At 37.5% G+C, this 13,000-nt stretch overlaps 1 protein-coding gene across 1 annotated transcript in view; it reads right to left on the bottom strand.

Annotated features, from left to right (window-relative positions):
* TRDN (triadin) overlaps positions 1–11,471 on the bottom strand; it is a 212,082-nt gene extending 200,611 nt beyond the window's left edge. Inside the window, 4 exon segments of the mRNA XM_071742449.1 lie at positions 10,402–10,424; positions 10,426–10,513; positions 10,515–10,634; positions 11,437–11,471. Of these exon segments, the coding sequence (XP_071598550.1) occupies positions 10,402–10,424; positions 10,426–10,513; positions 10,515–10,634; positions 11,437–11,471 (266 nt within the window).
* Positions 11,472–13,000: the final 1,529 nt, after the last annotated feature.

Here is a 13,000-nt window from a genome sequence, read left to right as displayed (position 1 = left end):
TCTGAAATGTTAAAGTAATAGTAGTAGTAGCAGTAGGAGTAATAATAATACAATAATAAAATGAGAAGGATTATGATGATGATTAATAATATTAATTATATGTTGACTGTTGCAAAGACAGAGTACCTAGTATCTGCACTGAGATATTTTATTATACAGTTTTAAGGACTTCCACATATTAATAGTATAGTTCTGTGGTTGCAACTACATGTAATATGAGGATGTTGAAGATAATCCTTTGGAATCTTCTCCAAAATATTTGCCAGCAGTAGATCTAGGTTCTGCCAACTTTCTAAGGACATTAATAAACTTCTGTCTTCAGAGTTCTGCTTTTGTCTTTCAGTGAATATGCTTCACGAGTATTTCCACAACTAATGATTTGTAGCTTTGGAAACTAATAGGCAGTGTGTGCAGCTAGCAATGAAAGCAGACAGGACAGGGTCACTGCTTGGTCATTACACTTTTAAGCTACTCAGTCTCATTGTTTTTCTTGTGATGTTGACTTGAAAGAGCACTCCATTGGTCCTCTGCTTCTATCTCTGCATATATAATCATATTGACATAGGATGTCATAAAAAGATACCTTGGGATGGGTACCAACAGTATCACTCTGGACCATCTCTCTAAACCAGCAGCTAGACTAGCCATGGCAGTGTTGAAACCTGCATCGTTGTAGTGCCATGGTCTCTGATGTGTCAGAGTGGTACCCCAAAAGACAAGGACCCCAACAAGGTAGCAGATGTATGGCTGACAGTGTAAAATAGAGTTAAGAATGCCCACCACAAGGACACACTACTCTAATCCCAATAACATCACAAAGACTCCAGCAAATCATGGGCTGAGCTGTAGCACGAAACAAAATAAAATCAAAAAGGAATTGTGTGAAGCAAGAGGTACTTAATTTATTTTTTTTTAATTTGTACAGAATATTTTGTTGAAGCTTAGATTTGAACTTTCAGACTGTCTTGTGACTGTCAGCAGTAACCCCAGAGGAAAAAACCTTGCACTAAAACATTAGCCCCAGGCAGAATTCTTAGTTTTCTGTCATAAGTAAAATTTTCCTCTTGTGGAGCCAAAGTTCAGCTGATCAACATAAGTCCATTCCAAATATAAGAAAACAAAACTAAACTAAAATAAATTAAACTCAACTAATTATTTGGCTTATATACATGTCATGCTGAAGGACAGGTTACTGTGGAGCTGATGGCCCTTATCACCCCAAGTCTGTTACTTCGCACAGAAAGAAACAGAGAAGACACATACACAATATTACAGCCAAGGAACACCTGTAAAAACAATATACAGTGCTATGCAAACAATTCAGACTCTTAGTTTTACTTCTATTTTATTTTGAGAGGTTTTATTGTCTTTCCCTAAAAAGCTAAATGACTAAAACCTTACTTCCAAATTGAAAAGCTCTTATGTTTGACACTAATTTTGGATTAAAACTGTTGCTAATTTGGATTTTGGTTTTGCTTGGAGAACTTTGCAAGAAGTACTTCCATACTGCCTCTCTGACACTGACCATATTAATGTAAGCATTTTGGAAGACAAAATACAATTTCAGAGATTTCCCTGGTAGCAGCTACAAAAGAACCAACGTTTCCAACAAGCCTGGTTAACACTATCCAAATAAACTAGTGCTAGCATTTGGGCTAGAGCTGTCAGGCTGAGCCACCTGTTTTGGCAGTACTTGTTGCCAGAAGTGAATTATAGATCCATGCCAGCTGGTGATTAAAAAATCATACGCACATTGTCTCCTTGCCTTGGTTAACCAGACATCAGGAAAGGACTGCACAATTTGCAATAGTCCTAACATCAGTCTTTTAGAAGATAATGGGCTCACTCTAATAGTGCTTAATGCAGATCCTCTTACAAATATTAACAGTGAAAAATGAAAGATGAAAAGTACAACTTTCATACACTGAAATGTCAGATAGCCTTGACAAGCATGATAAAAATAATTCTCAGGAGACTGTTCAAAAGGTTTTTTCTTTGTAGTGTCATTATTAGATTCAGATAAACAGTGGAGTAATCTATATTGAAAAAAAAGGTTGGAATGAAATTCAACTAAAATATTCAGTATTAAAGAAGGTTGCATTTTACATATATCCCATGTCTCAGTGTGGCTGATAAAATAATTTTATGAACCTAAAATGTTATTTAAATATGAATGGTCAGGAAATATTAAAGTACATGAAATATTCATATTTTAGAATATGTATTTATTGTGTAATACAATTGCTTTTCACTCCTGAAGGCCTAGCTTTGACATACTTATTTCAGCACATATTTTACTGACTCCTTTAGAAGTTTACCTCAAAAAGGGTTGCAGAGTTGATAGATTTTAACCTACAGTAACTTCATGTACTGTTCACAGTACCTTATGCCCCTGATGGAAAAATCAGGGCCAACAAAGTAAGCTATTTGGACTCTGGCAAATCTCCAGCTAGAAAGGCTGTACCTGTACAAAGCTGTACCTGAGCAAAGGTTGAGGGTGGGACCACACGACATTCAGATGTTCCCCATCTTTTAAACACTATAACATAGCCAGATAAAGCAATGTTGTTCTACAAATGAGACTAAGTCTATTTTTAGAGGTGTACTTAGATCTAGCTTAAGTAACTGGTATAAACAGGGGTTAAATAAAGAAGGAAATAAAAATGCAAAAATGGAAAGCAATTCAACAAACAAAATGAAATTATCCTGAAGTGAAGGAGTTATTTGGTAAGAGCAATAAATCATATTGACATGCTAGCTCAATTACACTGTCAAAGTATATATAATTTTTAGTTAATTATATTTGAAAATAGTTACCATACCTTCTGTTGTAACCTCGGCCATGATGATGATGGTAAGAGATACTCTGTCAAAAAGGTCAAGATCTACTGTGGCAGCTTAAATAATACTTCTGGGTGTCTGGCTCTTGCAGGAGCTGCAGAAAGAGGAGGGAGGTCCTCTGCTTTTTCTAATTCTGCTTAATCTTCTTTTGTGGCCCTCTTAAACTTTCTGTTTCCTCGCCAGTCTCACGCTCTCCCAGAGCAACCTAAGGCCTTCCAGAGGCAACACTTCAAGCTCAGTCTAAAGTATCACCTTCTAACAAAAATAGCCATGCCTTACAGTCAATCTTCAGCATGTTTTTTCAAATACCCTGAGAATCATGCACACTACATATAAAAAGTAAAAAGGCCCAGCTCTAAACAGGACAGGAATGCATGGAAAGGCAGCAAAAAGCAGAAGTGGGAAAGAACTTGTTTAATGTTCCTGCAGCCTTGAGAGCATAATAGCAGTTCTTTGGAGGGTATGTCAGGAAACATATAATATAGAGTTCAAAGTAACCTTATCCATCCTGGCTCAACTTTATTCTTAGCACACTCAGTGGTTAGCACATTCTTCCTGGCCTTATTTGGTTCAGGGAGGGTCCTGTGAAGCTTACCACTGACTAAGGGGGAGGGTAAATTAGGTGATTTTCTCCACTTGGATCCTTTGTCACAGTTCAGAGCCAATTAATACACCACCTGAAGCCCATGAAATAGGTAACTTCTTCAGTTTGGACTTTTTTTGGTAATCCTCTGATTTGCTGCAGTTATCACACTGAAGTGAATGAAGTGAATCTACACTTCACCCAAGCATTACTGAGCACTGAATAATTTAAATGGTAACAGCTGATATAGTAAATAGTGGATAGTTCTAGTCTAAATGAATGAGGTAATGCAAAAGGTAATACAAAAAAATATGAAGCGGATGAGATTTTGTCTAGGTGTGGTTGATGAAAACAACTAAACAGCTCAAAAAATCTGTGATTTTAAACAAGATTATACAAAACTGAGAATAAGTAGATAGCAAAGAATTTAGAGGAAGAAAAATGTTAACAGTTTAAACAAGAAAAATTATTTAAAAGCTTTAGCAATCTTTTCATTGCATTGGTTGCAATTTCACAGTTTAGAATTATGTGGGCAAAAAATGAAATTAGTAAAAAAGTGGCCTTAGGTCAGCACACATCTACATTAATGTCATCATCACATCATCACATGAAATCAGAAACCATCTTAAACTGTTCGTAGCAGGAAACCTGTAGTCATCTTGTCTCCACTACATGGCCTGGCATTTGCAAGTCCCATCTTCCCCTCAGGAGATATATGCACCTGGATCTGTGGCAAAGTATAAGGAAATGAATCCATTTACCTATCACGCAAGATGGAGAAGTGAACTGCTACTGAACAGTTTACAGTCAATTTTTCCTTTCCCTTAACTCTAACACAACTCAAAACTGCTGCAAGCCTGAAAATGTTAGCTTTTTCTAGTCTTAGAAATAAAAAAAAATACAATACTGCTCTATACCCTTTCTTCTTCAACTCTGCTAACAAGATCTTTTGCACTGACAAGTTTTGATTATTTGATGCTCATTAGTCAATGCTTTTCCGATAATCCTCCTAACCCCCCTAATTACTTCTTTAGCCTGTCCTTCAGAAGGTCCTCCTCACTAAGGCATTATATAAAAATTTTTATTCCTTAAAAAAATCTCTTTCAAAAATACCAAAATATTCTGTGGAATCACACTCACATTAAGAAAAAATGATCTCCAGAATAGTTTGGTGATTAGAAAAGGGTGATAGGATGTGTGATACTAAGGCAAAATCCTCATCCTTCCGAATTAGTTCTTTCTCTTCTGCTGGAGCAGTTGCATTTAACATGAACAGTTAAATATTTTGGGTCATCTGCATTTTGACAGCTATGTTCCTTGCTTGAGATGTGAGAGATCATCTCAGCTGAATACCCATAGCAAAGAGCTAATCACTGTTGCCAAGTCAGAATTGCATTCCCATGTATTATTATTCAAAAAGTAATAAAATAATAAAGGTTCAGTTAGGATATATAAGAAGTGAAAACTGAAGAAAATATTCTTGTCTGAATTTTGTCTTGTATTATATACAAAGATCCTGAGATTGTGTACTATCTCCAGACTTACCTGTTTGTAAAATTCTATGTGTACTGTTGCCTGTACCTCACTGTTTCCATCTCATCTCCTACCACCTGCCCTCTCGCCTTCATGCTTTACTTCCTTTGCTGCTATATATGTTCACTCTCAATCATGGGCTGCTATTCTGAAACCAAAATATAAGAGCAGAAGAACTGAGATAATCCAATTGGAAATCAATTTTCCACAACATCAGCCCACTGTCGAAGAAGGGAACTGTTGGGTAGTCTCTGCATCCCGTGTATATGAAAAACATTCCTTCTGGGAAGCATGTTAAAACTGTCATATGCACAAATATCTTGCAACAAGCTCTAGAGAAAGCTACACAGTTGCTCCGTTCAAGGGAGGTGAAGTCTAGGGAGCTGGGATGTCATATACATCAGAGATAACCACAGCTTTTGCAAAAATACACATAACTAAAGTAAATCAAGTTCTGTCTCTGTGTATGTGCATGCACACTTATTTTGAAAAAATAAAAAAATATCTTTTGGGGTTTTGTTTGGTTTTGGGGGGGGGGGGGTTGTTTGTTTTTTGGGGTTTTTTTTTTGTTTTTTTTAGGAGACTAGGAAACGAAAATTTTCAAAATTTCATGTAGGGCTGGTTAGAAGTTTTGTTAAAATTGGAAATTTCACACTTGGCTCAAGTTTAGAAGAAACGTTTTAGAAGAAAGTTTAGAAGAAAAGTTTCTTCTATAATAATCTGTGAAATTCACATTATGCAGAAGGCCAGCACAAGTCTATACAGCCTTTCATCCAACAAACTAAACACTAACTCTCTGGCCTACCTTATCTATTGGACCTGACTCAGAATGAGCTTTGGTGGCAGCCTACTCTGGCTAATCTGATAGGAAATACTCGTCTGTAAAATGCTCTTTCTTTCTCCTTGTTCATATTTCAAGCAACAACAAAACTGAAAAAGACTAAAACTGCTTTAGCTCTTGCAAGCGATATCCAAATCTGAACGCACACATTTTCTCCTCATTTTCTACCCATCGTGTCTCAGGCACAATGTGAAAATCCTCTTGGCCCAAGTTAGCAATGGGTGCTTCCTTCCACTCACAGGGATTACATGGTAAATGAACTGTCCTGGCATCAGATCTCACATTCAGTGGTGATGGAGCACCTGATGCCTGGAGCAGCAGGCTGCCTCTCACACCAGATTACTGAGATATGCAAGTCTGTGTTAAAGAAAATAAAGTGAAGGTTCTCTGTTCTCTACAGCTGTTTGGATAGGGAAAAATTAACAATCTTATAAAGAAGGGAGAAGGAAGCACTATATAATGCTACAGACACATATGTGTAGCCATGTGCCTTGATCTCAGATAATATGTATTTCAGTGAGAATCCTAGATGATTAATCAAAGAAAAGCAATTATTTGAACATTTTGCTTTAGGAAAATGTCAAAGGTTTCCTATTTGGCAGACTATAATATGAACTGCTTTTAGATGAAAAGTTTTGTTGTTCATATAATCAAAGCAGAAGTAAACAAATACTTTATCAGCTGATTTCAGGGTTGCCTTGATGAAACTATTAAAAAGGGAATAAAGAAAGACAACACACCATGTTGAATTACTAGGTAATTAGAGGAGAGACTTTCACACTGATACAACGAAGCATTTGAGCATCTGAGTAAAACTGGCAAACAAGAAAATGGAGAACAATACTTGATCTTGTCTGCTAACACAATACTGAGGAATTCTGAGCGTTCAGTGCTACAAAATCAAATTAATCAAGAAAAAACGTCTTTGTATCTCAGTTCATACTCACAAGCACAGCAGAGTCAAGGAAAAGAAACTTAACTGATATATCTGATGAATTCTGGGAGTAAATTGTTATCACAAACAGTCAGTAATCCACTGATAAGAACTAAATATAGGTTGGAAGTAGAATGCTAGGGAGATGGTGGGCAGTACTGAATCCAGTGAATTGTAGACACATGCAGTCGCAACTACAAGATTAGTGATGTCTGTTCCTGACCTTTGATGTGCATGTGAAGAAAAACACTGAGAATGTTTGAGGCACCAGCTGGTTCCCGCTGGAACAGACATTCCTACTCCTTTTTTTTAAATTTTGATTTTTGTTGAGGAATTCTGTTACTTGTAGATGAGATTTTCATTCAGACCCAGTGGTAATACCCTGTGTTTTTCAGTATGCACAGGAGCACACATTTCTATTCTGATGCCCTTGAAGTCCTAGCCAGTTACAGATGTAATTGTGATCTTCTATTGACCATCACACAACTCTGAAGTAATTGTTTTCCATTTGCGACTGATATTTCCACAATAACAATTGCAATATTTTTTGAATCAACATGTCCTAAGTAGAGACTTATTTTGGATATCCTGAAGTACACCCAAAGTGTGTAACTATACAACATGTAGATACTATAGTGGATCCAGGTTAAAGCTTGGTATTTGTTTAAATGCTCTCAAAAATCAATCTGCATCATTTGTCAATTAGACTTGCATACATAGTGCCTTTAAACAATTTCTTCTTAAGTATGTAGGAGAGAGTAGAACTCCATAGTAGATCTCTCCTACATTTAATGTGAACAACTGGCAGACTGTTAAGGAGCCCTCTCTCTCTGTATGCAGATTGGTCTGAATGAAAATCAGCCTCTGCCTGAGGACATCTAATGGGGACATTGGGATCACACCACCATGGCACTCTGAGCTCATTAAGGGGCACTTGATAGGTTAGATTTCACAAAAAGAAATTACTCCAAAGCTATATGATAGAAATTCAACATTTGCAAAAGAAAATACTTTAGATACAGACTATTCCACTTTACCATAGATAGGACTCCCAATTGGACATCATACTCCAAACTGCTGATGTAACCTCAGTCTGGGTGTGTGACTGAATAATGAACCATTTCTAACACCCATTCAAGCATCCACTGGTTAGAAAACTATTTTCAGGAAATGAGGTTGATTATATCCTACTTGGCTGCCTGGCAAGCTGAATGAGTAGATGGTCAGTAGAGGGAAATCAGGCTAAAGGAATTCCCTTGTTTAAGAGAGGGGATTTTTTTTCCATGTTCTTTGCTCTATTAGTATTACTAACTTACCAAGTATTACTATGGCTGAGTTCAGAGATGGCTACTATTGCAGTATGTCAAGGTGGACTTCATTTAGATGAGCTTTACCAGTTTCATATTACACATTTTTTCTTTTCAGCTGATCTACTTTATTCTTGACATTCTTAACGTGTATTCTTTTATAAGTACCCTTGTGGTTTTACTTTGACATCTAGGAAATTTCTCTGAAGCTGACTCACAGATAAAATAAATGATAGTGAAAAAGGGATATTTGGAACTGACCATTTTTCAAGAAGCCATTGCAAAAAGTCCACTCTAATTGTTCTCTTTTTCAAAATAAGCTGCATCGACAGTTGTTGGTGTATAGAACATGAAGAACAGCCAACCAATTAGTAGACATGGGGGTTGACTCTGACATAACATGAATTACCCATGTCAAAAATAGTGATTGAGAACTGTTCTAATTCCTTAATGAACTTGATGTGCAGACTGGTTCAAAAATGTTCTTTCAAAGCAAGATGACTTCACTTCTGATGTTTTTTTCCTTGAGAATAGGAAATCTCTTTAAAAAATGACTGCCTTTCCAAGATTTCATTTTAAACCAAGTTACCATGCTAAAAGAACAAGAATCAGAAATATATCACACAAATACAGATAGTGAAAAAACTAAATCACTCCTGAACTAAACTTCTGATCTTCAACTTCCAGACCCAGCTCCAAATTTCCACATTTGAAGTTTGTCTTCAGACCTTACTATTAAAAAAAGGTTCAATAGAAATCAGGATGGATTGTTTTTTTTTTCAGATATGGTCAGAGTTGAGCACACTGACAAAAACAGATTAAAAGGGACGTATCTGGATAAAAGTCTGATGTTTAAAAGACAAATATATGTTCTCATGCCAAGAACCTGGGGAAAAAATATGACTTAAAACTCAAATACTCAAGTATCTTCATTAATGTGCATCCTTTTGGGGATTTTCAAAACTACCTTGTCAGCCTGATCTTTAAACCGAAGGGGAAATTTCACCTTCTTTTCCATCTAACAGCTTATTCTTCTACTTCATATGTTACATTATGTACCATGTGTTCTCAGACAGTCAGTCTTGACTGGAGGCCCACCTGGATTTTGTCTCTTTCCGAGCTTTTCTGAGACCAGACCCTGAGAGGATCTAGGCACAGTGAAATAAAAGCCACTTCCAAATTAAGCACCATTTGCTTGGAAATACAACAGCAGTGTGGAAGTATGATTGAAACAGAGGAAGTTAGACATACCAGTTCTTTTTTGCGATTTCAAACAGGGTTTTTTGGTCTGGACATCTCTGCTTGTGTGATAGAGTTGCATCTCTAAGGGTGGTCCCACAGGCAGTGTATGTCTTCTGTGGGGTTGGTTTTTTTTTTTAACAGCAGATTTTTCTGTTACGCTCAGGTTCCTGTTTGCTCTGGGACATTAGGACCTGGTTGAGTTATGTATTTCCACAGATGGGAAAGAGATCAGCTCCTGGCAGTGGATAAATCACTCTTTGACTCCTGAAATGCAAAAGTCTGCATCTGGAAATAACCCTTTGTGTTATCCACTCAGCATTACACAAACCTATGATACAAAATAATTAAGAAAATCTGGCATCTGTTATTTGTCTCAAGTAGAGAGAGAATGAGATACAGAAGAAACAAGAAAATATACAAAGCAGACAAAATATTTTGTCAGTTATCAGCTATAACAAAGAAATTACATGGCAGAAACCAGCTTTATAAAAAAAATGTTTCCACAACAGCTATAATTTTTCTTTGTGTTTCTTCTCACTTTCCCCCTCATTCCACATACAGTCATAGGCAGATCAAAGAATTGCAGATGAAGAACTAAATTTACTATTAGTAGTATAACTAATTAAAAAGCAAATATGAACAGGGAGGTTTTTTCAATAGGCAGTTAAGCATTTTTACAGAGTGCAAGTGGAAGATATGAATTAGTAAATCCAACCTTGACCATGCTGACAGCTGCAACTGCAGTGGGAAAAGTATGTCTAAAAAATAAAGAATTTTTTAAAGGCAGAAATAAGTCTGAGCAATAATACTTTTGCCACTCACCATAGCAGATATATACTAATTTTCCTTGTCACCGTTTGTCACTGTCATTCACATTAGACTCCTGCCCAAGCTCCAACATATGTCCAAAGTGAACTTCCTAATGCAAACTACAAAGAATATTTGTCCACAAAGCTTTTACTGAAAAGAATTGCTATGTCTTCCTTTCTGCTCTCCCTCTCTCCCTGAAAGAGCAGAACACAGAACAAATGCAGAAGAATTCACTGTTCCTTAAGGGACAGTTAAACCATTTCTTTTTCCAAAGTCACAGTTTAAATGGAAATAAAAGTATTACCCCGGAGACACAAAGCAGAAGATCCTCAGGCTGAGTCCCCAGAGGTCGGAAAGCAAGGCAAGGACACTGGGGACTTTTGGAAGCTCCCAGCTGCATTCCCAGGGCCTGATGAAACTCTGCAGCCCTGGAGCCACGGGCACAAAGTGCAGCTGCCAAGGAGCTGTTGGCACTTGTCCCCTGTGGGGTGAAGGGTCCCTGCAGCCAGACTCAGCACTGCAGCACGTCGAGAGGTTGTGCCACTGTAAAACAATCCAGGCTGGGACGCGAGTATTTTCTGTGTCAGGGGTCTTTGGCCTCCAGTATAAAGGTTTGTGCCTGAGATAAGTTTTGTGGGCCTTGGAAATCATTATGGCTGTACTTGTATATTTTAAATCCATAGACACTTTCCAGAGAGGGTGCTCGGCTATGAGATCCCTTTAAAGTTTTCCTCTCCCAAACTACGTGAAGAGCTCAGAATTTTGCTCAAATTCATGCCTGGCAAAAGGTTTTGTGAAGCAAATGTAACCTGGATATTTGGATTCCACTTCACTTGACAATGCTACTTTATGATGAGCAAGGAAAAGCCATGTTTCTTATTATTTAGGTGACAGGAGATTAAGAGAGGAGGGGTTATTTTCCTGTTTGAGAAAGGGAAGGTATCTAGGGTTTTACTTACCTCTGTGGAAAGCAGATATAACAACACTCCCATCCCTCAGATTTCAGGCTAACTATAAAAATGTTATCTGTTATAAGAATATGAAAAATAAGAAAGAGAACATGACAGCTGGGTAAAGCAACCCACTGGTTCAGCTGCAATAGCAACAAAGGCCAGAGAGATTGAAATTGTACAAACACAGGACTGGAAATACAACCAACCAGAACATTCGCTATTCACACATCACCAAATCTGAGCTAATGTTCATGATCATCTTTATGTCCCATATCCTGCAAAGAGGTGCCTAACAGAAATTTGGGCACTGCACAATCTTGGAGGATGTTATGCACAGAAGCAGAAGATTGCAAACAGTGAGCTTATAGTCGCAGTCCCTCTCCTTTGCTTACCTGACTTGACAGATCTGCTCTGAAAAAGACACCATCCTGCTCCTTTACAGCATTTGAAAAATGAGTCCTTCTTACCCCACTCTCCCCATCAGTACATTTCTTTTCTTAGATAAAAAACAATTCTTTGTCACAGAAGTGCCTTGAAAGCGACCAGCAAATGCTACTGGCAGACTAAATCCTAATCATTTTTTTCAGCCACTCAGTAACTACCAGTTCTGCCACTCCATACTAACACAAGTGGTCTGTGAAATAAATTTCATCCTGTTCTTTTCCTACTAAAAGACTGCCTTCAACACATATTAGGAAGAAAACAAAGCTCTTTTCCCTTGTCTGGCCATGCAAAATCTATCAGTCCTTTAACTGGAGTCAAAAGGAGTGGAGAAGCAGGCACTTAAAGGGGGTCATTCTGAAGTAAATTTATGCCTTGAACAGTCCGGAGGTTTTTTTGAGAGGTTAATTTAAACACACCTGTCACTCTTAAGTACAAGGCAGTTGGAGGATATTAATATTCTCTTGAATTATTTAAAAGATATGACTAATGCTTCATGTACCATAAGATGGTTATCTGCAAAAATAACAGCTGTGTCAGTCATCGGTGGGCAGTTAGGATTTTTTCTCTAGAATTTACCAGTATTTCTCATTCCTGAGTGATTCTGCCAGGTCACCAGCTCTGCTTTATCTTCAGGTATAAAACCCAGCCTATAGATTCACATTGTTGCTTTTGATGAGGGGTGAATCAGACAAAGGTATTCTCCTTGCTGAGCAGAATCTCAGATAAAAAGATTAGAAATATTTCAGATAAACTACTTTTTTTTTTTAACCACCAAAGGTTGCTAGTCTGGTGTGATATAAATCTGCTTTCCAAAAAGTTGAAATGGATCCTACAAAAATTTTGTTTGAGGCATGAAGAAGAGCTGTAGTATCTAATACAATAACTCATGGAACTGCACTGAATACAATCTACTAACTAAAAAAAGTTCTCAAGGCTTATATTAATAAATCTTTCCTGTACCAGTGGTAATGTGGCCAGGTATGTATAAAACACAGTCTTCACTTGCACACCAGCAATGAACCATCACTGAGAGGAAATATGAAAGGACATTAAAAGTATGAAAAGCAAATTTTATTTCCTTTATTTATAGCACAGCGTACCTGTCTCCAATGATACGTGTCTTTTAAATGGAAAATCACCTGCATAGCAAACCGTGCACCCCTTTAAAAGTGTATCTGCCTTCGTGGTTCATCAGACAGAAGTCACATGTGACTATAAAATTTTCTAGTTCAAGCAGGGGACCAGATGTACAGGTATATGGAGCCCCAGCTTGAACAGGAGCAGTGTGGTTCCTGGGTCGAGGTGTGCTTAAAAGCACAGGGGCTGCTGCTATAGCAGAGCTGGAGGATGCACTGAGGATATAGAGCTGGCCACCTCACTTTCTAGATTTGTGCTAACCTGCACCAGTGGAGGCATCTGAAATAAATACATCTTTTGGACAATGAAAGATATAAGTGTGTCAAATAATTTACAAACAGAAAGTTCTGATCTTGGATCAAATGTTGTGGTTTT

Source organism: Heliangelus exortis, chromosome 3 (assembly GCF_036169615.1).
Source record: "Heliangelus exortis chromosome 3, bHelExo1.hap1, whole genome shotgun sequence".
Classification (NCBI taxonomy): domain Eukaryota; kingdom Metazoa; phylum Chordata; class Aves; order Apodiformes; family Trochilidae; genus Heliangelus; species Heliangelus exortis.
The sequence above is the reverse complement of the archived record's forward strand: the minus strand, read 5'-3'. Positions and strand labels throughout refer to the sequence as shown.